The sequence below is a fragment of the Sorex fumeus genome, unplaced genomic scaffold (genome assembly GCF_029834395.1).
Source record: "Sorex fumeus unplaced genomic scaffold, SorFum_2.1 ptg000063l, whole genome shotgun sequence".
Classification (NCBI taxonomy): domain Eukaryota; kingdom Metazoa; phylum Chordata; class Mammalia; order Eulipotyphla; family Soricidae; genus Sorex; species Sorex fumeus.
Genome location: NW_026606120.1, coordinates 19,180,642 through 19,208,248, shown reverse-complemented (window position 1 = coordinate 19,208,248; position 27,607 = coordinate 19,180,642). Strand labels below are relative to the sequence as shown.

The following is a 27,607-nucleotide window of genomic DNA, read 5'->3' as shown; positions in this document are numbered from 1 at the left end:
GTGAGTGCACCTGCCACGTAGTGACATAGTTAGTGATGTAGCCAGTGCGTCTATCACGTGTGTGTCTGTGTCTCTGCCCAAGTGTGGGCGCCCATACTAGCCTGCAGTGACAGGCTTGGTCTTTCCAGCCTTAGTAGGGACTGCCAAAGCACCCATTCATTTTTTTGGCGGGCAGGGGGCACTTTGAGCCACACCCGGGCAGTGCTCAGGGCTCCTCCTGGCTTAGCATTCAGGGATCACTCTGGTGGGGCCCCCAAAACCATATGGGTGCTGGGGATTGAGCCTGGGCCAGCCGCGAGCAAGGCTAGCACCTCCCCACTGTACTTTGTCCTTCTAAAACTGTGTTAGATTCGGAGCAGACGTGAGCTGAAAGTTCCCGTGTATGGCACACCCGCCCCGGGCCCCCAGAGGCCCGTCTGTGTCCCTGTGCCTTGCCTGTGCGCCCCGTGCGCCCTTCCCTCCAGCCCTTTCCTGCTGAGACCACAGAGCTGAGGTCGGGGCTGCTGCCACTTCCTGCCCGTCCTTCCGAGTGAGGGTCTTCGGGGACCACTGCTGAGAGCACCAATGTGCGTGGACACATGGTGCTGTCCCAAAGCTTGTCGATGGGGCCGTGGCTGCACTCTGACGGGAGGGGACCAGCCCCGCCCCTGCCCGTCTCGTGTCCTGGAGGGCCAGGAACAAGGGTGGGGGAGCGGCCCCCAGGGCAGACTCCCGTCTTGTGTTGTGGGGCCTTTCCCCTGCCAGCCCCGTGACTGAGGCTGTGGGGCCAGCCTCTGGGGGGCTCTGGTGCAGCAGACTTCGGGGTCCCGGTTGCACATCAGACTCGGGTCACAGAAGTCGTCACCCCTTTGCTCTCTCCTCAGCGTCTTGTCTGCAGCCGCCGTTTGAGAAGCCCCCGGGAGGCCTGTGACCCCGTGGAGGGGACCTGAGCTGTGCGCCGGGAGATGTGGGCGCGCAGGGAGCTGGTCAGCCCGCAACATCAGGCCATGCCGCAGGGCCCCGCCCGTGGGCTGTGAGTCGCCTGCCCCTCACCCCTGCCCACGGCGCTCGCCAGTGACACTCCTGCTCGTGAGGATGCTGCTGCCCACACTTGCCCTGCTGCTGGGCACAGCCCTGGCCTTCGCACCCGGACCGAGGATCACCTGGGAGCACAGAGGTGAGTCCCGTGGCTGCGCATCTGGGTTCTGGGAATTTCCACCTGGCAGGTCCTGCTCTAGGGCCTCCTGGAGTCCTGGCCCGTGTTTGTCTGGTTGAGTGGCAGGGACGTACCCAGGGAAGAGGCTGGTCTCCTGGTGTGATGGCATTGGTGCCATGGCCCCGCCCCCAGCACAGACCCCTGGGGGCTCCCTGCCCTGAGGACAGGGCGTGGGCTGAAGCAGCTTCCCAGGTGATCCGCTTCCTCTCTGGGGAGCTGGTCTAAGCACCCTGCTCAGGCAGGGGGCGGGGTGAGGGAGGGGCGTCCCTGCAGTGAGGCTGTCCCCTGGAGGACATGGGGCCCTGGAGTAGAGCCGGGGTGGGGGCTGGTTCTCTCTGCAGGAGCAGAGTGGGGCATTCACGCCAGACCCCAAAAGCATGAAATCCCAAAAGCCCACAGGAAGTGACCCGCAGACACCAGGCCCACAGCATCCACACTTTGAAGGCAGAGCAGCCGGCCCAGCCATCCTCATTCCTGAGCACATGTCCCCAGGGGCGGGCAGGGCTGCGCACTGTCCCTGTTTCTGTTTTGTGTGTCAGGAGCCAGGCCCAGCACGGGGGCTCACTGGGAGGGGCTGTTTTTACTTCGTGGTAGTAGCTGCTTGTTTGTTTGTTTTGAAGTCACACCCAGTGGTGCTCAGGGCTCAGTTCTGGTGGGGCTTGGGTCACAGCAGTGTAGCTCTTCCACACACACCACCACCCCCCCCCCCCCCACCCGTGGGCCGCATGTAGGGAGGCCCTTGCACGCCTTGTACTCTCTCCAGCCTCATCAGTGAAAATATTTCTTTTTTTTCTAATTGTTCACTTTATTTTTAAAAATTTTTATTAGTGAAACATCATGAGGTACAGTTGTAGACTTACAAGTTTTTGTGCTTGGGTTTCAGTTATACAATGATCCATCCCTCCACCAGTGCCCATTCTCCACCACCACTGATCCCAGTATCTCTCCTACCCGCCCCCCCCCCCATCCCACCCATCCCACCCCGCCTCTATGGCAGGGCCATTCCCTTTTGTTCTCTCTTTCCTTTTGAGTGCTGTGGTTTGCAAAAGAGGCATTGAGTGGCGATCATGTTCAGTCTATAGTCTACTTTGAGCATGCATCTCCCATCCTGGGAGGATCCTCCCAACACCCTTTACTTGGTGCTCCCTTCTCTATCTGAGCTGCCTTTTCCCCTAGTATGTGCTGCTGCCTCCATGGCTTGAAAATATTTCTTAAAGAGATTTTCTCTTAGAAAAAAAATTCCCCCCCCCCCCAACCAATCCAGCCTAGTCAGGCACCTTCTCACCTCCAGGCACATGCGTAGACCCACAGATGGGCCCCTCGGGGTCAGAGGCAGTCACAGCATCACCTGTAGCCTCCCAGAGGTCATGCCAGAGTCATGCTCCCGGGGCCACTGTGGGAGCTGGGAGGTGACCACAATGGGTGACATTTCTGTGGCTGAAGGCCCTGGGGGCCGCCTGCTGTGACTGCGGGGCACAGAGTGGCCGTGTGGCTGCAGATGGGTGGGTGCGGGCAGCCCCTGAGGAGCCACAGGCTTTCCTGAGGGGCGAGGCCCACTGTGGGGCTCCCCGCCCGCAGCCCCCGATCTGCACAGGGCTGGGAGCTGCCTGATGTGTCCCCCCACCCCCCCGCCCACCTCCCCGTCCGTGTCCCCATGCAGAGGTGAAGCTGCTGCACTTCCGGGAGCCTGGCATCTTCAACTACTCCGTCCTGCTCCTGAATGAGGCCGAGGACACCTTGTACGTGGGGGCCCGGGAAGCCGTGTTCGCCCTCAGCGCCCTGGACGTCTCCCAGAAGCTGCACGAGGTAGGCCACGGCCTGGCGGCCTGGACCAGGCTGGCCCCCGGCCCTGTCTCTGTGACAGTCCCCCAAGCAGCCCCCAGCTTCCGCCAGCGTGCACTGTCCCTGGGACCACTGTCCTCCCTTAACCCACCCACCTCAGGGACCTCTCCAGAGCCCACACGGTCCTGCGCCGAGCGAGCCCTGGCACGTGTGGCCTGTGTGGACATGGCCCTGAACCAGCGTGCTCCAGAACCATCTCTGCGGCTCCTTTCCGGGGTGAGGGGCATGTCCTGAGGCTAACCCCCCCCCCCCTCCCTCCACACAGGCTTATTGGAAGGTCTCAGAAGATAAGAAAGCAAAATGCGCAGAGAAGGGGAAATCCAAGCAGGTAACTTCTCCCCCTCCCCCAGTCCTGCCCCGCACATGGGCTTTTCCTGTCCACAGGGACCTTGCCCACTGGCCACCCCCTGGCCAGCACCCCCGACTGACTGTGGTTGCAGGATCTCTTCCTCAGTGCCCAGCACGAGATGCATGTGAAAGGCACTTGTTTACATTTGGCCTGATGGAGTGTATTCAAGTGGCCTAACGTGGAGTCTTCGGGGTGGATGTTTCTGGTGCCTGCTTGCCAGTGCCACTGTGCCAGGGCAGGTTCCTCGTGCCAGTGGCCGCGGGGGCGGGTCTCAGCAGTGTCCCTCTGCTGCGTCTCTGGACAGTCCAGCACAGTGGCCACGGCAGACTCTGGGCCCGCTGCTGGTGCTGGGTGGAGTCAACTCTAAGGAGGGTGTTCCTTGCTAGTCTGCTAGGGTGGTGGCTCCCACAGGGCTGGCTGACATGGAGTCATGTAGAAGTGCGGTCTGCAGGGCGGGGGCACACAGATGCCCCCCTACCCCTCCCTGGCGCTCCAAGGTGCCCCCAGGAGTGACCGCAGAACCCTGAGCAGGGAATTCACCCTCAGGTGTGGCCCTTAGAACCAAGCAGAAAGCAGTTCAAAGCTTTTGCTCAGTTTTTCAGTCACATTCTAAAACATGATCTAAAATAAAACCCCTGGGCCCAGGAGTGTGGGCAGTGAGTGGTGCCATGGGATTTGTCCACATTGGCTTCAGTGCTGTTTTCTGCAGCCAGCGGCCAGCAGCCGGCGCCTTCCGGAGCAGGGGCTTCTCAGGCCACGAGGCATTTACCTGTGTTGGCTCAGGAGGGGGTCCTACGTGGCACCTGTTTTCCTGCCAGACCAGTCTGGTGGGCTCAACTTGACCTCAGCCAGACCTTCCCCCCCCCTCCCCCCCCCGCCCAGTGTCAGGGTCCAGACACTACCTGGCCAAGAATAGCTTTTCCAGTCAGTGGGGAGGAGGTGTGTGTCCCCCGCACCAAGGGAAGCAGACGGAGACCCGTGCTGGTGCCTGGCTTGGGTGCAGCCTGGTCTTCTCTGCGTGGTCCCCCAAGCCATCCAAGGTCAGCTGTCCTTGCTTTTGGCTGGACCAAGGTGACAGCAACCTGTGTTGAACTGTGGGGAGCCAGGCTGGGAGTTGGGGATAACACTTGGAGCTGCCCTGGCAAGCCTAGGGGAGCTGGGGCATTGGGCAGGGGAGTGGGGGGCTCTGGGGGCCTGGTGAGATGGCGGTTCCAAGGTTCCAGTGGTGGGCTCAGCAGATGGGGGACCAGGGTGGACCTGGAGTGAAGGAGGGTCTGGGCTGGGCTTAGCGGGGAGGGTGTCCCGGTGGTGGGTGGCTGCTGATGCCACTTTTCTCTCCCTACAGACCGAGTGTCTCAACTACATCCGGGTTCTGCAGCCGCTGGGCACTGGAGCCTTGTACGTGTGCGGCACTAACGCCTTCCAGCCCACCTGTGACCACCTGGTGAGCCGGCACCACTGCCCACAGAGGGCTGACAGGCCATTGGCCCTCCCTGCCCCCTGCCACCCTCGCACCAAGCCAGGGATCTTGGCCACGAAGCCCCGAGACAGGGTTACAGCAAGGGGACCAGCAAGGCTCCCCTTGCTGTAACAGCAGAGCTGTCCTAGGGCACGCCCATGGCAAGGGGCAGGGTGGCCTTGGGACACACCCACGGCAAGGGCGGAGCCACCCTGGGACATGCCCAGCTTGTCTGGCTGCTCACCTTCACCTTCTCCAGATTTGTGTACCACCAGGGCACCCAGCTGCCCACCCCCATTCCCCACACTGTGTCCTGGACGGCACCTCCCCCCCCCATTTGTTCAGAGCTGAGAGCTGTTCTCTTGCTGACGCCCTGGGGGGATGGGACCAGGGCTGCAATTTTCCTCTCTGGTGTTTGCTTTTCCGTAAGAGCCTGTAGTGTCACTGTCACTGTCCTCCCGTTGTTCATTAGTTTGCTTGAGCAGACCCAGTGACGTCTCCATTGTGACGATTGTTACTGTGTTTGGCATATCGAATACGTCACGGGTAGCTTGCCAGGCTTTGCCGTGCGGGCGAGTTACTCACGGTAGCTTGCCGGGCTCTCCGAGAGGGGCGGAGGAATCGAACTCAGGTCGCCCATGTTGGCCACTTGCAAGGCAAACGCCCTACCCGCTGTGCTATTGCTCCAGCCCAAGAGCATGTGGATTAAAGACAGGAAAGAGAGGGGCGGGCAGTTGCACGTGAAAGGTGCTGGTCTTGCACACAGCTGGCTGAAGTTTGGTCCCCCCACCACATATCCCCAAGCCCCAGCAGGAGTGATTCCTAAGTGCAGAGCCAAGAGTCACTGTCACTATCACTGTCCTCCCGTTGTTCATCGATTTTGCTTGAGAGGGCCTAGTAATATCTCCATCGCGAGACTTGTCGTTACTGTGTTTGGCATATCGAATACGTCACGGGGAGCTTGCCAGGCTCTACCATGCAGGCTCGATACTCTCGGTAGCTTGCCGGGCTCTCCGAGAGGGATGGAGGAATCGAACTCCAGTCGGCCATGTCGGCCTTGTGCAAGGCAAATGCCCTACTGCTGTGCTAACCTCAAACATTGCTGGGTGTGTCCCAAACCTCCCCTCTCCCCCTAAACACACTTCAAAAAAAAATCGGGAAGAGAGTCTCAGGGGCTAATGTGCAGCTCCACGTGCAGCCCCCTCCCACTGTGAAAGAAGCCCTGGAACAAGGATGCACAGGTCTGCTGGCTAAGCTGGGCCTGCCAGGGCCCTCCTGTGGGTGCACACACACATGACAAGAACCCAAGGAAGGTGATTGGCGGGTCCCGTCGGGAGCCTGCAGGCACCTGGTCCTGTGGTCTCCGAGGGCCAAGAGCCTTGAATCTGATCCCGGCCTCCTGGTGCTCCCGTATTGCCACTTGCCCTCGGGCAGGCCTGCTGAGCCTGGGGGCGACTGGCGGGCAGGCACAGAGCCCTCCCTCTGCTCACGCTCTTCCATGGCTCTGGGCTGCTGATGGTTTGCTCATACGCTCAGCCACTCAGCCGCTGATCCCCAAGCACAGCCTGCATCTGCCCTGTGACCTGAGTGCCATCGGCAGTGCTGATGAGTAAACTGAGGCCCTAAGCCACACCTGGGTCTCGGGTGCCTGAGTAAGGACGCTGGGTGTCAGGCCCTCTTGGCAGGAGGGCACATGCCACCCCCGGCACAGTGAGCATGAACGCACGGCACAGCAAAGCCACGACTGTCACGGAAGCTCAGGTGCTGTCCCCGAGTCACTGTTTCTTCCCTTTTGTAGAACTTAACATCTTTCCAGTTCCTGGGGAGAAATGAAGACGGCAAAGGCAGGTGTCCGTTTGACCCAGCCCAGAGCTACACATCCGTGATGGTCGGTGAGTCCCCTGGACACTGCTGTCGGGTCCTTCCCAGAGGTTGTATCGGGCCCCACTGTTTCCTTCGTCACCTCCTCTGCCTCCTGCTCTAAGTCGCCATCCTCACAAGAAGCAGGAGGGGCACTGCGGAGACCCCCAGTGGGAGGTCTGAGCACTCTGGGCACCACTGAGTCCACCAGCTGGGCAGGTGGGGAAAGACTTTGCGTCCCCATGCTGCAGGTTGTCTGGAACATTTGGCCCGTGGGCTGGAGCATCCGTATCCCGGAGAGTTGTGACAGGCTGCCTCTGGTTGACCTGGGAGCCTGCGTAGGCCCCTGTTAAAGTAGCTTACACTAGCATTGCCAAATCTCATAGAAAACATCTGAGCATGGAGCATAAAATTGTCCGTGTCTGGGGCCAGAGCAGTAGCACAGCGGGTAGGGCGCTTGCCTTATAATGGCCGGCCCAGGTGTGACCCCCAGCATCCCAAATGGTCCCCCGCACCCCACCAGGAGAGATCCCTATGCACACCAGGTATGGCCCCCACACAAAACACAACTGTCCGTGTCCGCGTTGGAACATGATGTTCATCCCGCCCTTCAGTGTTGCAAACCATGATGCTTAGATAAGTTCCTAAATTTAAATGTAGAGTGATGTTTAAAACGGAATTAAAATGGTCCACATTAGTGTAACACAGAGAACACAGGTTGGGCACGTGTGTGGGTAGACTCAAGCCTCTGCCCCTGGGCAGGGTGGTGCTGGGCACCGTGCCCACTGCTGCCCCTGATTTTGTTCCCCTCCGTGCTTGTGGGCCGCTGCAGATGGAGACCTTTATTCTGGGACGTCCTACAACTTCTTGGGGAGTGAACCCATCATCTCCCGGAATTCTTTGCAGCACAGCCTCTTGAGGACCGAATATGCGATTCCGTGGCTGAATGGTGAGCCTCGGGCCAGCCTCTCATGGCAAGAGAAAGTGTGTGGGGGGGGGGTCTTTCCCTCTGAGGGCAGTCCCCAACCCGGTGGAGCCTCCTGCTGGCCCAGCCTGTGTCCCCTCACCGCTGGGCTCTGTGAGGTGTCCCACGGGGTGTGACCCACAGGCAGGAGCGCGCTTGGGCCACTGTGTCCCTTTGTGGGCACGCAGGGCTCTCGTACGTAGGTGGGGGTCATGGCTGGTGGCACATACGTGTCCTTGTGGCTTTAGAATCACAGGCCATTGCCCAGTGCTCTGTGCCCGCGGCCTGGCCACGGGAGCCTGATGATCATGTTTGGGTCTCGGGGCTGCTGACCCTTGGTGCAGAGGGGGGCTGTGCTTGGGACTCAGCCCTCCATGGCGGCTGGTGGGGGGGGGTTGCCTGGTGGACGGGGATGCTGCCTCAGTGCCCGTGGTCAGGCCACCCACCCGAGGGCCTCGGATCTGGGGGGAGCTCCAGTCTGTTCGCACCCTGCAGGTGGCCCCCCGGAGTCGGGCTTCCTGGGGCGGGGTTGGGGAGGGGGATGTCTTGGGCTGTGCCCGGCGCTCCCTGACGGGCTGTCTCCCGCAGAGCCCAGCTTCGTGTTTTCGGACGTGGTGCGGGAGAGCCCCGACAGCGCCACAGGCGGGGACGACCGCGTGTACTTCTTCTTCACTGAGGTGTCTGTGGAGTACGAGTTCGTTGTCAAGCTCCTGATCCCCCGTGTCGCGAGGGTGTGCAAGGTGAGCCATGCGACCCCCCCCACCAGATCTGCAGCCTGTCTCCAGGCAACCCCCTCACCCTGCCTCACTGTCCTCAGCTGCTGCATGTTGGCCCCACCCTCAGGAGGGGCCGATGTCGAGGGCTTCACAGAGAATCTTATTTTCTCCCTTCAACCATAATAATAATGGGAGCGATAGCACAGCGGTAGGGCGTTTGCCTTGCACGCAGCCAGTCCGGCCGAGCTGGGTTCGATTCCTCCGCCCCTCTCGGAGAGCCCGGCAAGCTACTGAGAGTATCTCGCCCGCACGGCAGAGCCTGGCAAGCTCCCTGTGACGTATTCAATATGCCAAACACAGTAACAACAAAGTCTCACAATGGAGACGTTACTGGGCCCGCTCGAGCAAATCGATGAACAAAGGGAGGACAGACAGACTTAATAATAAAAATATTAAAAATAATGAGAACCAAATTGTGTCTTAACTGGAGGGTCTGTATAAACACAGGTTTAGCCAGCCTGTTCATAGGTGAAGCCCAGGCGCAAAGGGTTTTGTCTGCCAGTCCCTTCCCACTATTCCCTCCCCCCCACCCCACCCCCAGCCTTCCAGGCCACTTCCTCACCACCACCCCCCTGCAACCCGGTGAAGCTGGTTTCTGCTTCCTGCATTAAAGAGGTTCTGTTGAAACGGGGGTGTCCCTGTTCCCCGTGCGGGTGAGGACGGTGCATCTGCTTCAGTATTCGGGAGATTCTGGGCACTTCAGTTTCTCTGCATCCAGAGTTCAGAGTCTGTGGGGTGGAGAGCTAGCGTAGCAGAGCAGGCCCTTGCGTTGCCTGGAGCTGACCCCACCAGGAGAGGCCCTGAGCATCGCCAGGTGTGGCCCAACACTCCTCACCCCCCAACCCTGCACCCCATCCCCCGCCAAAACAAACCCCTCAGAGTTGGGGATTCTGCAGACCAGGGCCTTTGCACGTCCCGCCGAAGGCGCCAGGAGTGTGGAGAGATGCTCAGACCCCAGTCGGGTGGGGGGAGAGGATGGCGGCCTGGCCAGGAGGACGCCTCAGGACAGCAGGGCCTCTTGCTGGCTCCCAGGCCTCGTGCTGACCAGGGTCTGGCCTGCGCGTGTGGGTGGCCGTGAGGGCCTCAGCGCCCCCTGCTGGAGTCTGTGTGCTGTTGTCACTGACTTTGCCCCAAGGGCCTGACCCCTGGGGGTCTTGCCCTTGGTCCTAGCCAGCCAGGGCAGCACCTCACTGTCTGCAGCCGGCTTGCTTGCTTCTCCTGGCCTGTGGGGATGGGGGTCTAGGGCACCGCCCACCCTCCCACCCCCTGCCCCGTGCCCATCACTCCCTCATGGGCGCGTCTACCCTCCACTGAGCACCATGCTCTTGGGTTCCAGGGGGACAAGGGTGGCCAGCGCACCCTGCAGAAGAAATGGACGTCCTTCCTCAAGGCGCGGCTGGTGTGCTCCAGGCCCGACAGCAGCCTGGTCTTCAACGTGCTGCAGGACGCGTTTGTGCTCCGGGCCCCCGACCTGAAGGAGCCCGTGTTCTACGGGGTTTTCACGCCGCAGCTGTGAGTGCCCCCGCCAGAGGGGACAGGAAGGATGTGGGCCCCCGTCCCGCCGTGCCCTCACGCTGACCCTCCTCCCCAGGAACAACGTGGGATTGTCGGCTGTGTGTGCGTACAACCTGTCCACGGTGGACGCCGTCTTCTCGCAGGGGAAGTACATGCAGAGCGCCACAGTGGAGCAGTCGCACACCAAGTGGGTGCGCTACAGCGGCACCCTGCCCTCGCCAAGGCCCGGGGCGGTAAGTGCGGCTGGGGGCTGGGAGAGGACACGGGCAGACACAGACACACATGCATGCTTCATACACACACACACACACACGCATGCACCCCCAGACACACTTGGACTGGGAAGGGCTGTGAGTGCACAGATACACAGACACACACACTGACTCATATGCACTCGCACACTCAGATACACACACAGAGGCACTTACACACGCATACTCAGGCTCACACGTGCACACACATGTACATACACACTGACTCACGCATTCGCACACTCACAGTCAGATACACACAGAGGCACTCACTGATACTCAGGCTCATACACACGTGCACATACATGTACACACACACACTGACTCATGCACTCATGCACACTCACAGTCATACACACACAGAGGCACTCACTAAGGCTCACATGTGCACAGACATGTACACACTCAGACACGCACTCGCCCACTCATAGTCATACACACAGAGGCGCTCACACACTCAGGCTCACACACATGTGCACACATCCACACACATCCGCACACTCACAGATACGCACAGAGACACACACTCATACTCAGGCTCACACACACGTGCACACACAAGCATACACACACTGACTTATGCACTCATGCACACTCACAGTCATACACACACAGGCACTCACACACTCATACTAAGGCTCACATGTGCAGAGACATGTACACACCCAGATACACACTCGCACACTCACAGTCATACACACAGAGGCACTCACGCTCAGACTCACACACATGTGCACACATACACACACACTGACTCACACGCACTCGCGCACACTCACAGTCAGATACACACAGAGGCAGTCACTCTTATACTCAGGCTCTCACATACACACGTACACATGCACTCACACACTAACTCATATGTTCATTCAGACACACACAGGCATTCTTCTACTCACGTGCTCACACACGGACACAGACACGCTCACACTCACGCGCGCGCTCCCTCTGGTTCTTCTCATTTTTGAGTTGCGTAACTGCTGTTGCCACATTCTGCCCCCACCAGGAACTGCCCTGGCCGGCATGGGCTGTTTGTGAACTCGACCTTGCACAATCTCGTCAGGTCTGCTTCATTGTCTGCTTCTGCAGAGAGACGAGCTTTCTTGGCCCCTGTGCTCTGATCAGCTCCAACTGCTTGCTCATCAGTGTGGGGTGGGGGGGGGTGTCACAGTTTTCTCCTGAAATCAGTGGGTTTTATGTATGAATTGCCGGCTTCTGAGGCTCACTTAGCAGCACCCACTCGGTGGGGCTCCCATGGGGAACATGGTGGCCAGCCTGTGGGCAGAACCGTCCCCAGCCACGTGGCTGCCCCCCACAGCTCAACAAACTCCCCACCCCGAGATCCTGTGGAGTGACTCGTCATTCCTTTTGTCTCTTTGGTTTGGGGGCCACATTCAGCGGCGCTCAGGGCTGACTCCTGACCGCACTCACGGGTCACTCCTGGCGGCGCGATGGGGACCGTATGTGGTGCCGGGCATCAGACTGGTCAGGGCAGGCAAGGCGGGCACCCTTACCCCTGTATTATCTCCCTGACCCTCACCTTTCTTTCTTTTTTTTTTTTTTAAATCGTTTATTTGCATATAAACGTACGGAAGTAAGGCCCTCCCGTTGATCGTTGATTTGCTCGAGCGGGCCCAGTAATGTCTCCATTGGAGACTTTGTTGTTACTGTCTCTGGCATATCGAATACGTCACGGGGAGCTTGCCAGGCTCTGCCGTGCGGGCGAGATACTCTCGGTAGCTTGCCGGGCTCTCCGAGAGGGGCAGAGGAATCGAACTCGGGTCGGCCATGTTGGCCGCTTGTAAGGCGAACGCCTTACCGCTGTGCTATCGCTCCAGCCCGACCCTCACCTTTCTAAGGGAACCTGCTCCCTTGTGTTCCCGCTGTGCCGGCCTCCAGACCTCCCTGCAGGCTGTGGCCATTGCACCGTCCTGCCCCGTCCCCGGGGGTGCTCTTGAGTGGTCTCTGTCCAGTTTCCACTTCCGAGAGTTTGGCCATTTTATCTGCTCCGTGAAGACCTGGGAAACCCCCTACCCCTTGCCTTTGGGGGACACAGTCTCATCCTTGGATCAAAGCAACCTGTGCCAGGCAGGGGGTGGGCTCGAGGTCGAGGTACCCTGGCATACCTGCGACCAGGGTTCATTCCCGCACCGCCCCTCCAGAACAGGCCCGCGTCTCCAGAGGCCCAGGATGCACCCTCGGTCCCTGTGGTCAGCTCACCGGGTTTGCTCAGTCTCCCGCTCTGCCTGTGGGTGGCTCGGGTTCCCAGAGGGCGGGGCTGTGTCCACGCTGCTGACCCCCAGACGCCTTCCTGCAGTGCATCGACAACGCGGCACGGGCCGCCAACTTCTCCAACTCCCTCAGCCTGCCTGACAAGACCCTGCAGTTCGTCAAGGACCACCCGCTCATGGATGACTCCGTGACCCCAGCGGACAACAGGCCACGGCTCATCAAGAGTGGCGTGAACTACACGCAGATCGCCGTGGACCGGACCCGCGCCCTGGACGGGACGGCCTACGACGTGTTGTTTGTCGGCACAGGTGGGCCCGGGGCTGTGTTCTGGTGGGGGACGTGGGGGCCACCAGCACGCCGGGGACGCCTGGTCTGTGACCCGCACGCCACCTGGGCAGGGCTCCAAGCCGCGTGCCTGGCCAGTGGATCTGGAAGTTCAAGTCTGGTGGATCTGGGCTGGTGCCGAGGGAGCCCAGGTGGTTCCCGCATGCACGCCCAGCCAGGGTGGGCCTGTCCTGGCCTGCCAGGGATGGGCGCGGCCTCCCTGCAGCCTCGGGTGTGTTGGGTTTCTGGAATGGGGAGCGGGCCTGATGCAGGGCAGCTTCCTGGGTGAGGGATGCTGGAACCAAATGGGATGCTCATTTGTCTGTCAGTCAGACAGATGATGCTGGGGCTGTGGCAAACGTACAGCCAGGGGCACACTCACTGAATTTGCAAACAGGGGACTTGCGTTCTATCCCTGTACCACATAGCCTTGCCGGGAGTGATCCTAAGTATAGGGCCAGGAGTGAGCCTAAGCGTAGAACCAGGGGCAAGCCCTGAACACCAGAGATAGGGGAGGGAGAGAAAGTCCGGAATGAAGAAATTGTCCCAGGCTCAAGGCACTGGCCTTTCTATGTGGCCGCAGCCCTGGCCCCGGTTCCAGTCCTAACGGAGTGTACAGCCCCCTTACTCCCCCCCCCCTACCCCCTGAGCTGGATGTGGGACCCGGGCATAGCCCGGTGGGCATGCCCTTTTCTGGAATAACCACCCCATGTGGATTCCCAGTCTTCATTGTCCTGTGTCTGATGTGATTCTGGGCAGTCACCGTCCCCTCGCGGGAGGAGCTGAGGGCCAAGAGTGGCATTGGCCTCCACGACTGGTGGTGCCAGCGCCGCCCCCTCCTCCCGGTGGGCATGTGACTGTGGTTTTGGCCTTGCAGACCGCGGCGCCCTGCACAAGGCCGTCAGCCTGGATGGGGAGGCCCACATCATCGAGGAGACGCAGCTGTTCCGGGACCCGGAACCCGTGCAGACGCTGCTACTGTCCTCTGGGAAGGTAGGAGGCCCCTGGCATCTCCTCTGTGTGCCAGCGGGGGCTGCTGCCGTGTTCAGGTGCTCATGCAAGGTGGCGCTTGGTGCTGTCCGGCCACCCCAGCCCCTCCAGTGCCGACCAGCCGTGGGCCGGTACCACAGTGCCCTCTTGTGGGCGACTGCAGTGCCCGAGGCCGCCCCGGGATGAGTTTTCTCCCACTGACCCGGGTGTGGGCCCCTGTCCTGGGAACCTGGCCTTGGGCCACCCAGACAGACGTCCTCAGCAGCTCAGAGCCTTGCCGGCACGTCGGGGCCAATAGTGTGGAACTGTGTCCGCTGGGCTGGGTGTCCAGGACTCTCTGCTGGGGCCCCCCATGTATGTACAAACACCAACCCCGCCCTCGTGGGGCTGTGGAAACATTCAGGGGCAGTGGGCCTGGCCTCGAGCTGGCCCTTGGTGTCCTGCCGGAAACAGGCTGTTGGAACATCGAGGCCGGACGGGAGACCACGGGTCCCCGCTGGGCCCTGCCCTGCTCTGTCTGGCTTCCCATTTCCTGATCTGGTCTGTGTGCCCCACTGGGACCCCACGGACAGGGCGGGGGGTTGCAACAGCAGGGACCCATCCCTGCAGGGTCCTCCCTCAGGCTGCAACCCCGCAGTGTGCAGGTGGGTCTGTGCGTGTCCGTGCATGCGGGGGCCCCAGCTCAGGCTCTTCCCGCCTGCTGCCTGTCTGAGCAGACTCCAGGCTTCTACCAGCGCATGGGGCCGTGTCCGCTGTCTTCTCTGGGTGCCCATCTCCTCTGCTGCTGTCTGCCCCTGGGTGCTGGGCCAGCCCTTCTCCCCCAGGGTGGCGCCCAACCCTGTGCTGTGCACTTTCCCCGCACTGCACTCCGATGGTCCTGCAGCAGGGCCCTGAGGGGACCGCCGTCTCCCGAACTCCGACCCCAGACAGTCCACTACTGGGACGGACGCCTCCCTGGAGCCTGCGCCCTGAGGCCACCAGCACGGGACAGCGGGGGACCTCAGAGCCTGGTGGGAGAGGGGGAGGTGGGCGGTCAGCTGGGTGGGCGTGGCCTCCTCAGGGCGGGGCCGGGACCCTGGGGAGGTGACCACAGACCATGAAGGGCACGTCTTTGAGCGGCCCAGTTTCTTCTAATTGTGGTCAGTGGGTCTGCCCTGCTGGGGCCGGGCTGAGCCCAAATCCTGCAGGGGAAAGAGGGTCCCTGGACCTTCCTTCAGGCCCCACAGTGGCTGGTAGCTGTGGGAACGCAGGGGGACTGCACCATCTCCCACGTCCCTCCTGCCCGCCCATGCACTAGGCCAGGTACTGCCCATTTTTGTGTGTTTGCCTGCACCCCCCACACACACACTAAATCCCCCCTCTGCGGTGGCATATACCGTGGGCGCCCTGGTAGCTGGCTGCACCTGTTCCACTCCGACCATACCTGTGGCCAGTGTTTGATCATTTTGGGTTTGGGGTCCACCGCCAGTGCTTCTCAGGACTCATGCCCTGGCTCTGCTCAGGGATCACTCCTAGTGCTTAAAAGACCCAACATGGTGGTGCCAGGGACTGGGCTGGCCGTTTGCAGGGCAGGTGCTCTGACCCTGCACTCTCATTCTGGGCCGGCCAGGATTTCTTGGGGACCCTGCTGGCCCTTTGAGCTTTCTGCAAAAGCTCCTGGGTCCCTCGATCCTCCTTGCTAAGCGCTCACCTGCCTCCCAGGTTGCTGCAGTTAGCCCTCTCAGAGACACTGTGTCCTCTCCTCTGCCACCCCACTGGAGCCACTGGGGCAAGGACAGAGGAAGGTGGGGCACAGGGGAGGCAGCCATCCACCTGCAGCCGCTCTGAGCTCTGCTGCCAGGGGGTCCCAGGGCAGGGAGAGGTGTTGCTGAGTACCCATGTGGGGTGCACAGGGTCTTGTGAGGGCAGAACTGGCACCCTCCAGCCGGGCACACTTACTTGTGAACCCCTTTTCCCCCCCTTCCTCCCCCCCCCCCCCCCGTGGCTCTGGCTTCTGATCTGGTCTGGTTAAGGCGTCCTGGCCCCATGGCCAGATCCCCCCCAGCAGTAGCCATTGGAGGCCACGACGGGCTTCAGAGGCTGCAGGGTGGCAGATTCCACCCTTGTCCAGAGGATTTGGTGCCAACTGAGGGCATGGACAAGCAGGACAGCGGGGACAGAGGCCAGTGTGCCCCAAGTCAGCCCGGAACGCCCCAGGATCTGTGTCCTGTGCCCCTTCACTGGTGCTGGGATCTGAGGGAGGAGGCCGTGGGCAGCGGCTCACCTGCCCCCCTCTCCCCTTCTCCTGTTCCCACACAGGGCCAGAAGTTCGTTTACGCAGGCTCCAATGCAGGTGTGGTGCAGGTGCCCGTGGCCTTCTGTAGGAAGCACGGTTCCTGCCAGGACTGTGTGCTGGCCAGGGACCCCTACTGTGCCTGGAGCCAGGCCGAGGCTGCCTGCGTGCCCCTGCACGAGACCCACGGCTCCCACAGGTAAGGGACACACATGCTGCGCCCTGGAAGGAGAACCTGTGTATATATACCACCGCCCCCCCCCTCCCCCCTCCCCCCTCCCCCCCCCCCCCCACTCCCGAGTGCGCCCCGCCCCAGGTGCATACGCCCCGCCCCCTGCAGTGCCCCGCCCCGCCCCAGGAGCATACGCCCCGCCCCCTGCACAGCCACGCCGCACCCCAGGTGCATATGCTACACCCCCTGCACACACTTAGCCCTGCCCCACAAGCGCTTTCCAGCCCCAGGTGCATGCCCCCATCCCCCAAGCCCCTGCTCAGGAAAAGTACCACCTGCTTGACTGCCCCTTGTCTTGCAGGTCTCTGATACAAGACATGAGCGGGGACGTGTCCAGCTGCCCAGGTAAGACTCCCCGGTCCCCTGCCCTGTAGAGCGTAGGCTCGGGCGGGCATCACACTGCGCTCGCTTTCCTTTCTGGTCCGGCCCCAGAGAGAACCGCCTGGCGCCATAGGCAACGTGTCTCTTCCCTGGGGCTCCCAGCCACTCTTGAGCTGCTTCTGCTCTGCTTAGCATGCGGGGGTCCCCTGGCGCGAACCCCGCACACAGGCCGCCCTGGGCAAGGGGCTCGTGCGAGCGGGCGGGCCGGCTGGCTCTGTCATCGTAGCTCCTCGTCTCACCAAGGCTCCACCGGCTCCTTGGTCGTTCTGGAAGATGCTGTGTTGCTCCGGCGGAGGCAGCCCCGGTGCCCTCCCTGTGCCCGGTGACCTAGCTTTAAAGGCTTCGGACACCTGCCCACTGGGGGTTGTTGACGCGTGTGCACGTTTATTTTGATGTTCCAGATAAAGTGAAAGAAAGTTTCCGGCAGCATTTTTTCACGCACGGCAGCACGGCCGAACTCAAATGCTCCCAAAAGTCCAACCTGGCCCGGGTGGTGTGGAAGTTCCAGAACGGGGTGCTGGCGGCTGAGAGCCCCAAGTACAGCTTCCTGGGCAGGAAGAATCTGCTCATCTTCAACCTGTCTGAGGGGGACAGCGGGGTATACCGGTGCCTGACTGAGGAGAAAGTCCGCAACAGGACGGTCGAGCAGCTGGTGGCCAGGCACGTCCTGGAGGTCCTCGTGCCCCTGCCGACCACGCCGGCCTCCCACCCGTCGGCCGCCCCCACAGAAAGCAGGAGGCTCACCCCCAGGGTGTCCGAGCGGCCCACCCAGGGCTCCTTGCTGCAGACCCCCACTCCGCGGGCCCCCACGCCGAGTGCCGCCGACCTGCCGGACGGCTCCGCGCCCACCAGCACCGCCTGCGAGCCCAGGATCGTCATCAACACAGTTCCCCAGCTGCACTCGGAGAAGACGCTGTACCTCAAGGCCGGCGACAACCACCTGCTCATGTTCCTCTTCCTCTTCTTCTTCCTCCTCTGCCTGGGCCTCTTCTCCTACAACTGCTACAAGGGCTACCTGCCCAGCCAATGCCTCAAGTTCCGCACGGCCATGCTGCTGGGCAAGAAGCAGCCAGCGCCCGACTTCTCGGACTGCGAGCAGAGCGTGAAAGAGACGCTGGTGGAGCCAGGCAGCTACTCGCAGCACAACGGCGGGCAGCCGAGGCCAGCCCTGGACACGGGCTACGAGACGGAGCAGGACACCATGGCCAGCCGGGCACCCACCGACCGCGAGGACTCGCAGAGGCTGGACGACCTCCCCATCCGGGACCGGCCCTTCGACGTCAAATGCGAGCTCAAGTTCGCTGACTCGGACGCCGACGGGGACTGAGGCTCAGCCCTGGTGGCCGGTTGTCTTCCTGCCCCGCCCCCTGCCCCCCCCCCCCCCCCCCGCCCACCGGGGGTCTGCAAACCTCCATCTTCTGTGTCTCTTTCTCTTGGGTCAAGCGTGTGACGTGGTGTCTTTGTCCTCTGGGAAGACGGCGAGCCCGCCCGGCCGCAGGGGCACGGGGAGTGCAGGGGATGCAGGGTGGGGGTCCTCACGCCGGGGTGGGCACTGTGGGACCACCAGGGGCGTGGGAGGCCCCCACCCTCGAGTCTGCCCCTGCTCCCCCCCCCCCCCCATGGCAGCCACTGAACGATAATTTAATTCCAGATTGGAAGTGACGTTTTAGTTTATCAGATTGGTAACTTATCTGTTGCCCAGATTGGCATGAACCTTTTCTTCCCTGTTTTATTTGTTTGTTTGTTTGTTTGTTTGTTTGTTTTTTGGATTAGGCTTTCCTTGTCTTGGTCTGTTTGCTGTTCGTTTCAGTTTTTGTTCCTTTAATTGCTGAAGCGTAGACGCTTTCTTCTTCCGAAGAGAGACCTCCTGGAGATTTTTTTTTCTTCCGTCAGGATAAGATAGGGCTTAAGTTGTTTCAGATTCTCAGGGATAAACTTATTTTTGCTAAAATGCATTCTTTCTGCTTTTCTAGAAATCCAAACAAAACCCATCTCTCGAGAACACAGGCAACTTTTTTTTTTTTAAAAAAAAAACATTTTCATTGATTTGGTTCCTTAAAGGAAATTTGGTTTTCAGAGAGATTTCCTTTCCGTACTCTTCGTTGTTGTTGTCATTCTCTTCTTTGAGGTTTTTCCAAGATGGAGAGTTGGGGAGGGGGCGCCTCTGCCAAGGCTGGCGGGGGTGGGGGGACTCTAGGGTCAGCCCAGCTTCAGGCACAAGAGTGTCCCTTGCGCCCCAGGTCAGTGGGACTTGTCAGGTCATCCCAGTGCCGCCACCTGCTCCTCCCTCACCCCCACTGTCCCCCGCTCACTCTCATGTGCTGTCCCCTTGGGAACCTGCTCGGAGGCCTGGGGTACCCCCCGGTGCCTGTACCGGGTGCCGCGTCCCCCAGGCTGAGCAAGGAGCGACCGGCCCTGCTGTGTGCGCCCGCGGTGGGGGTGGGGCCTCTCCCAGCTCCGTGCCCTGCGACTGTTTTAGTGTCAACGTTTGTTCGTGTTTTATAAGATTTACTTTGTTTTTATTTTTCTACCTGGAATTGTATACATTTGCAAAGTAATCAAATAAACTAGACACTTATATCCTGGATGTGGACGCGTGTCATTGGCCTAGGCTGCAGACCCGCGTGCTGGGAGCAGCGGGGGGGGGGGGGGTCCCCGCACTCCTCCCCACGCCTGTCCCGGCCGCTGCTCCTCAGCACCTTCTCTCTGTCCTCTGTCTCCAGCCTCTGCTCCTCTGCCCCTCTCTCCTCCGGGCTCCTCCTCTCTGTCCTGTGTGGGCCCCGACTCTGCTTCCTCTCCCCGAGGCCCCTGGCCCGCCTCAGGCTCAGGGCCTGACAGCACCTCGGGGGTCGCCTTCCTGCCACCTTTGCTCAGTGACCAGGCACAGTACGTGCGTGCTTTGGGGACCTTCCACCTCTTCTGCCAGGCCACAGGTGAGTGGGGCACCTGTGGGGGGGGGGGGCGGGCCTCCTCCTCAGCTGCCCTCATCCCCAGTGACCCCCGATGGACAGCCAGAAGTTCCGCGCTGTCATGGAGGGCTCCCCCAGAGTCACATGTTGACAGCGGGAGGCTCTGTGGGCTGCAGGGCGGCCTTTGGTCCCAGCCCTGGCCGTCCCCTGGGCAGCCACTCGGGGCTGAGGCTGCGTCCTGCCCAGAGAGAGCCCAGGTCTTCCTGCTGAATGCAGGTTGCATCCTTGCACTCTGGGGGCTTCTGTGTCTGCTCACAATTGGGTGTGATTTTAGGTGCTTGAAGATTTGGGTGGGAGGGTCAGGGGTCTTGTTTTTGTTTGGGGGGCCACAGCCAGTGGTGCTCAGGGGTTACTCCTGGCTGTGCTCAGGGTAACCCTGTGGGATGCTGGAGATCAAATTGGGTCAGCTGTGCGCAAGGCAAGCGCCCTCACTGCCATGCTATCATGCCAGCCCCAAGTAGGAATTGTTTTTAGGGGGGGAGGTGTGGCAGGGGGTACACCTGGAGATGCTCAGGGGTTACTCCTGGCTCTGCACTCAGGAATCGCTCCTGATGGGGATGCTGCAGATGCAACCTGGGTTGGACACGTGTGTGGCCAAGAACTGCCTTCCCGGCCTCTCCAGCAGAGGACAAAGAGATAGGAACACAGACTGGTGGTCAGGATGGCCCGTTTAATGCAGAGCTGTTAGATACAGAACTTCTGAGGGGGTTCAAGGTACAGGACTGTGCATAGGTGTGATTGATCATGTACAGAGGTAAAGGACATGGATGGGGCAGGGTTTAACTCAAGGACACACTCTGTCTCCCAGGGACATCTATATTGCTTTTCTCTTTCCCTTTAATTGTACATATTAAACAGTTAAGTTTACTTCTTATTAATACTTGCAGTTATTTGAATGAACACAGTAAGAGATATATAGTTCTTATTAAGAAAACTTGGTTCTCTGAAAACTTATTTCTTTGCTCTGAGAGCAAGGCTAACGGGCTTCTACCGTAAATCTCAGACTAAGTCCTCAAGCCAGTTTAGCTCTTCCTTCCCCATGGGGTTCCTCTCTTAAGAGTCACAGTGGCTTGCATCAAGACTGTGGGGGTTTTTTGTTTTGCTTTGTTTTGTTTTGTTTTGTTTTTGCTTTTTGGGTCACACCCAGCGATGCTTAGGGGTTACTCCTGGCTTTGCACTCAGGAATTACTCCTGGCAGTGCTTGAGGGACCATATGGGATGCCAGGGATCGAACCCGGGTTGGCCGCATGCAAGGCGAACGCCCTACCTGCTGTGCTATCGCTCCGGCCCCAAGACTGTGCTTTTATGCTTTCTAAACTGTCCCATTTTGATGCCGGGGTAGCTTTGTCACTCACCCCGGGTCCATCCAGGTTCCACTGTAGGACCCCCCCACCCCTTTCTTTGGGGTGTTAGGAATTATGGCAACCAAAGTCTGAGTCAAATAATCATGACTGATGCCCAGGAGTAGATATATTTCAGAGTTACCCATAATATTAGGAGCATGGCATTAATGGTCTTTCTGTGTTTAAGCAGAGAACATTGCTCTATAGTAAAACATGAAAAGGCTACAGGGAAAATAGAAAGCCAAGTAATTCACTACAAATACAAAGTCCAAAGTGACCAGAGAGTTTTATGCAAGTAACCAATCCTGACTTGGGGAATTGTGTAAAGCACAAAGAAAAGGTTAAAGATAAACTCGGGGGATTAGGGGTGCTCACAAGAGCATGGTAAGTGTCTCTGGGGAAGGAAAAGGGGCAGTTCACTGATGAAGCCGAAAAACACTTCGGGTTGATAGCCAACACCCACCAAGTAGGAATTTCTTCAAATGAACTCTGAGCCTTTGGGAAAGTAGTTGGTGATTTGCCTGGTGTTGGTTAAACAAAAGATTGCAGCCGAGTGCATGTCCCTTAGACATGGAAGATGCCCCGTGGGCCCCATGTGGCCCTGGTTTTCCAGAGCGCATGGCTATTGGTGGTAACGGCAAACAAGTGCCACTTAGAGGCTGTTAGAGCAGAAAAGGCAAATGCCATGTCCCCCCTTTATCTGAATTGCGCACAAATGTTGGGTGTGTTCGGCCGCCAGTGTCTTCTTGCTCTCAAGAGGACACGGTCTTGGCTGGACGTACACCCACATGGCTGCTGGAGGCGCTGCCAGCTCAGGCCAGGCAAGGAGGGGCAGTATCTGAGCGTGGGTCGGGTCGAGGACTCTGTTCCCCTTGGGGCAATCTCTGAGCCCCTGGGCCTCCTCGTCTGGCTGTGTAGAAGGTGCCAGGGTGCCCTGCTGGGGCCCGCAGGAGCCAGGCACCAGGCGCCCTTCACTGGCCCATGGGGGCCTCATGGCACCAGCTCTTAGCTCTTGGGGCTGGGCTGTTTGTGCACTTTGACCCCGGGAGAGATGCTGTGCCCGCCCAGAGCAGAACTGGGTTCTGGGAATTCTATGTGGGTGTTTCTTCGAGGGAGACCGGGAGCCAAGGAAAGTGGTCGTGGGCCTGCCTGCAGAGCCTCGGGTCGGAGAGGCAGGGCTGTTCTAGGGCCTCACCAGTGTCCTGGTTCCTCCCAGCACTCGGAGGGAAACTGAGGCCCCAGCTTTCCTCCTGTGCCCACAGTTGTGCACTAGAGATATTTTGCCCCTGGGCGACCTAGGAGGGACCCACCATGCTCCAGGCTCCTTCCATGCAATCCCGAGAGGAAGGGGCCACGGGGCTGCCCTAGGGTGCGGGAGACCCCCCCCTGCCTCACTCCAGCGAGATGTCCATCCCTTGCCAGCAGGTGCCCCCCATAGCACCTGACCTTGTGTGCCCTTGAGGGGCCACAGACTGGAAACAGGAAGGGCAGTGAGCACAGAGCCTACAGCTTGGGACTGGCAGGGGGAGCCCCAAGAAGGGCAGCTGAGGACACTGGGACAGCTGCCACCTAGAAGGCTCCAGGCCTGGCCCAGGAGACAGACAGAGCAGAGCCATATGGAGCTGCCCGAGGGAATGGGCGCCTCCAAGGTAGGGTGTGGGGGTGCAGCTGGAGCCCTGGGCAGGGCCTTCCTCTGCCCCCTGTACCTGCAGCTCAGCTGGACCTTCTTTGCTGAGGGCCCGGTGTGGTTGCTGGGCTGGGGGGGGGGGGGGCGGGGGGCGGGGGCGATGTTATGGGGGCAGGGCCACTGACACCCCTGCACCTGCACCCCGAGCTGGACAGATCCCCAGGGCTCAGGAGGTGCTTGGGGGGTGTGGGACTAACCTGGTACCTCGTCACCTGAGCACACTTAGGGCATGGTGGGTTCTAGCTGCCACCTGGGGATTCCCCCCCTTCCCCAACCCCGCCAGTGTCACAACCCAGCCCTTGGGTTTTAACTCACTCTTTTCATCTCTCTCTTGAATCCCGTCTGCCTTCCGATGAGTTGGATAGTTTTAAAAAGAATAAATGGAATGTAAGTACTCCATCCTACCGCCTGACCCAGTTCATCAAGTGATGCTTGGACAGTGGTGCCGGGGGCACATCTGCCCGTGACGTGGGGGTTCTTCAGACTTGGTCCCCCAAAATTCCAACTCCTGAGGCTCCAGGCACCAAGGAGCCAGCTCAGCTCAGGGCTTGGTTCGTGAAAACCTTCCTTAAGTGTCTGGGACCCACCGTCATCCCTGGGCAGTGCAGGGCTCAGGGAAAATGCTGGGCTTTACAGGACTGACTTCAGGGGTCAGAAAGGTTTGAATTCCAAGGCCAGCAACTTCCGCGAGACTCTGGTCATCTGCTTAGAGGCAGTGGGGAGGGCCATGGGGAGGATGAGTGGGAAGGTGTGGGCCGTTTAGGAAGGGCCTGAGTGGGTGTGGGTAGAGGCGGTCCGGTCAGGATGTACAAACTCAAGGTACCAACATCTAAGACCAGAGCACCTCACTTTGGGTGCAAAGAAATGGCACACAGTGAGACCCATGCAACACCCCACACTGAACCAGCCCCAGCCCTCGTCCCTTGTCCTCCATGCCAGATGCTTCTAGTGCCTTGCTGAGTTTCCTTCAGAACCAACCTCACGTCTTTGCAAGCAGTGCTTTATTTCTGTTTTAAACACAGTGCCGGTATCTACAGTGGCCCGCCAGAACCCCTCCCACTCCAACCTGAGGACCCAGGGGCTGAGGCAGCCTGAGCACACTGGCCAGGAGCCCCAGGGCCCAGCAGGCGGTGCCTGGCCACTGCAGAACACATCAACCTGTCCCTGCAGTGTGGGGCAGCACTCAGGCCTGACTCACATCCAGAACCCCCAGGTCCATAAGGCAGCTGCCACTGAGCCTCCCTGGCCACTGGGAGTGAACTGCCCCCAGACTGCACTTCTGGTCACATCCAGAACCCCCAGGTCCACCTGACAGCTGCCACTGAGCCTCCCTGGCCACTGGGAGTGAACTGCCCCCAGACTGCACTTCTGGGCCTCCCTCCAGGGTACCTGCTGGCGCTGGGCCTCCCCTAAGTCCTGCCTGTGCAGCAGTGTGTCCCCTCAGCAGTGCCCCCTTAGTGACACATGTCCCCTCAGATACATGTCCCCTCAGCAGTGCCCTCTTAGTGATACGTCCCCTCAGCGATACTTGTCCCCTCAGCAGTGTGTCCCCTCTGTGATACATGTCCCCTCACAGTGCCCGCTCAGTGATACGTCCCCTCCTCAGTGCATGTCCCCTCAGCAGTGCCCCCTCAGTGACACATGCCCCCTCAGCGAGTGTGTCACCTGTGATACATGTCCCCTCAGCAGTGCCCCCTCAGTGATACTTGTCCCCTCAGATACATGTCCCCTCAGCAGTGCCCCCTCAGTAATATGTCCCCTCAGCGATACTTGTCCCCTTAGCAGTGTGTCCTCCCTGTGATACATGTCCCCTCACAGTGCCCCCTCAGTGATACGTCCCCTCCACAGTGCATGTCCCCTCAGCAGTGCCCCCTCAGTGATACTTGTCCCCTCAGCACCGCTGATTGGATGGTCCTGCCCCATGGACTGTGTGGACTGTGGATGCAGGTGGAGATACTCTCTGTGCCCCCAGGTCCTGCAGATGTTCGCCTCGTCTGGGAGAAGAATGGACGTGAGCCAGAGACGTGCGTCCCTGTGCAGAAGCTCCCGCTGCCCAGCGGCAGGGCCCACGTGCTCAGCTGGCTGCGGGACACTGTCCAGGAGAGCACGGAGTACCGCTGCTCTGCCCTCTCTGCCTCGGAGCGCACTTCAGCCTCCACATGGGTCCACGTCCTGAGACCTGGTAAGTGCCCTGCAGCCTACCCAGAGGACACCGGGGCAGGGGGGTTGGGACATGACAGGCCGGTGCCCAGGTGTCACTGAGAAGCACATGCCTCAAGGCACGCACACACACCCCAATACACCCCCATACGTGAGACCTCGCACCGCCACACACACAAGGCACACACACACTCCTAACTGCACACAACACTTAACGTCACTACACAAAGCCCACATGCACCTACCCAACACCCACACCCATAGCCGCGCTGTCTCTGGGGAGGCCTCCACACTCCTTGCCCACCTGAGCCAAGGTGATCGTACTGCCCAGTCCAGTCGGCTGATCATACTCCCTTCCTTCCACACTTACATTGTCTGGTGGTGCCCAGCCGCCCTGTAGGGTCAGTGCCTGGTGCAGAGTGGGCACGGGCCTCCCTGAAAGCGGACCTGTGCTCTTTCACCTATGGCTGCAGTGCTCGTTCCCCATATGCCACGTTTGGCTGGGTCTGCCGAACCGACTTCCCATCACTGCCTCTCACCTTGTACTTTTTCCTGTTTTGTTCTCAAGCGTTTGTACATGTAGGGCCGCGTGCCTTGCATGTGGCCAACCCGGGTTCAACCCCCAGCATCCCATAGGGTTCCAGCACTGCCAGGGGTGGCTCCCACACACAATTTGTACATGCATGTTGCACCTGAGAAACGGACAGTCCACATTTCTCCCCTTTGCACTAAGATGCCCACGATGACTCCGGCAGCAGTGCCATGTGTGCTGGTGGCGGGGACACAGGCAGGCTGGGAGGAGGCCCAGGAGCAGTGGCTGCTCGCTCTGCCTTGAGGCCTGAGTGGCTCCGTGTGTCTTGCAGAAGCGGCACCGCAGGAGCAGTGGCAACGGGAGCTCAGCGCCTGGAGGGCTGCGGCGGGTGAGCACGACCGCCTGCTGCAGGGCTGGAGGAAGGCTTGGGTATGTGGCTTCCCTGGGCAGGGCTGCCTCTGGGTCTCTAGGGGGGCCTGGGGACCCCACATCACTTCCCTGCCAGCATCTGGGACCCCAGTTGGGAAAAGAGCAAGGGGGGTGGGGGGTGGGGACAGACCCACACGAGGCAGGACGAGGCCTGGGAAGGTGCCCCAGGTCACCCCTGGACAGAGCCAGAAAGCTAGACGGGGTGACCCTAGAGCAGCCCTGTCTCTGAGTTAGGGGGAGGGGAGAGGGCAGGGAGGAGAAAAGGTAGAGGAGGAGCAAGGGGAAGAGAAGAGAAAGTAGAAGTGAAAGGGGAGGAGGTGGGGGGAAGGGGAGGGGCAGGAGAGGAGGAGGGAGGGAGGGGATCAGGGGCAGGGCCATAGCAGCATAAACTTGAGGCTTCCAAGTTTTGGGTCCGGGAGCCCTGAAGGCCCCACTATGGCTGACAAAGGTGGGGCCTTTCTGACGCTCTACCTCCCGCTTACCGCCCCCACTTCCATTTCTGGGCTGCAGGGGAGGTCAGGAGGGTGGGTCCTTGCTGTGCCTACTTCAGAGGCTGCTGTTCTTTCAGGAGCGCTGTGAGCAGGACGCCTTTTAGCCGCCAGCATGGGGTCATCTTGGGACCAGGCTATGTGGCAGGAAGTCTGCGTGCTGGGACAGCAGCGCGGAAGAGTCTGGAACGGCATCAGCGGCCAGGCCTGCAGCTCCTCCTGGCCAGCCCATCACCCACAAAGCCCACAGGGGAGGGCAGCGAGGACGGGTGCCACCATCCTGTCCGGGTCCAATGACACTGCGATCCCTCAGGGAACCGAAGTGCCCAGCACCCAGGTGGGGTCTCAGAGAGCAGCACGCACATCTGCTCCAAGGCGCCAGCAGGGACACTGCATAGGAGGGCCATGCTCTGGTGTGTCCTTATGCTGCACTCTGTCCCTGGGTTCCTGGGTGAGCAGAGGCCTGAAGAGGCGTCCAAACCTCTGCCGAGGTCTTCCTGCTTGTGAATGCAACACCGGCATCTCCGAGGACAAAAGCCACTTGTTGTGGGCCCAGCCAATCCCTGTCCTTCAGAGCGAACATACCCTGAGTGTTCACCAGGCCAAAGCTTCCCCGACAGCCGTCAGGACAGCAGCGAGCCTTTACCCCAGGTGCCTCTGGACTGTCCCCACTGCCCCATCTGGCTCACAGAGCTACGTGCTGGGGTGCAGCTTTTACCAACCCCCTCACCCCCTGCGCCCTCCCAAGGTTCTGTGGAGTCCAGTCGGCTCAGTCACTCCGTGTCGTTCCTGGGGGACTGTTTTCTGCAATGTGTGCCCAGGGCACTGAGCTCAGCAGAACCGGGAGTCTGGTGAGAAGCCAGTGACGGGTTAAGTCTTAGCTGCCTACTCTCTCGAGAAAATAAAGGCCCAGTTCTACATCTCTTCTGTGAGTTCAGGGCTGGGCTGGGCAGAGGGGTGTGGAGGCTTCTCTGCCTATTTCCAGCCACTGCTGAGGATGGCACTGGCCACAGATGTCACCTGCAGTGGCTCTGCCAGGAGTGACAGCATGACCAGGGCCCAGCAAACCTTCCTGGGCAGAGGACTTCACTGCCAACTTCTCTCTTCTCCCCGCATGAGCTAATGTTCCCGGGACAGCTTTGCCCGCCACTTTCTGATCTCTCCCTCCCAGCCCCCACCCGCCCGTGTGGCCTGCACTGCAGACACGGGCACACAGGGAGTAATGCTATTTTCCATGGCACGACAATATAGGGCTTCTGCCCCTCAACCTCGGGCTGCCACAGCCCTGCCCACACACCCTATGATCCTCACCCAACAGTCCACTTCCACCTGCTCTTCAGGCAGGTGGAAGTGGTTA

General features: G+C 60.2%; 1 protein-coding gene across 2 annotated transcripts; it reads left to right on the top strand.

Moving 5' to 3' along the window:
- Window positions 1-1,053: 1,053 nt before the first annotated feature.
- SEMA4D (semaphorin 4D) lies at window positions 1,054-27,152 on the top strand. Of its 2 annotated transcripts, XM_056127218.1 has the most exons (17): window positions 1,054-1,156; window positions 2,856-3,001; window positions 3,303-3,365; window positions 4,732-4,830; window positions 6,644-6,737; window positions 7,538-7,654; window positions 8,258-8,409; window positions 9,782-9,957; window positions 10,037-10,193; window positions 12,529-12,751; window positions 13,645-13,760; window positions 16,056-16,228; window positions 16,563-16,606; window positions 19,366-19,575; window positions 24,614-24,823; window positions 25,665-25,762; window positions 26,331-27,152. In XM_056127218.1, exons 1-17 carry the CDS (start codon window positions 1,075-1,077, stop codon window positions 26,355-26,357), a joined length of 2,187 nt encoding a protein of 728 aa, XP_055983193.1. In that variant the 5' UTR covers window positions 1,054-1,074; the 3' UTR covers window positions 26,358-27,152. The 2 variants fall into 2 exon arrangements, with proteins under 2 accessions (XP_055983193.1, XP_055983192.1); XM_056127217.1 differs by lacking the exons at window positions 19,366-19,575; window positions 24,614-24,823; window positions 25,665-25,762; window positions 26,331-27,152 and adding an exon at window positions 17,044-19,227 and having other exon boundaries at window positions 1,055-1,156.
- Window positions 27,153-27,607: the final 455 nt, after the last annotated feature.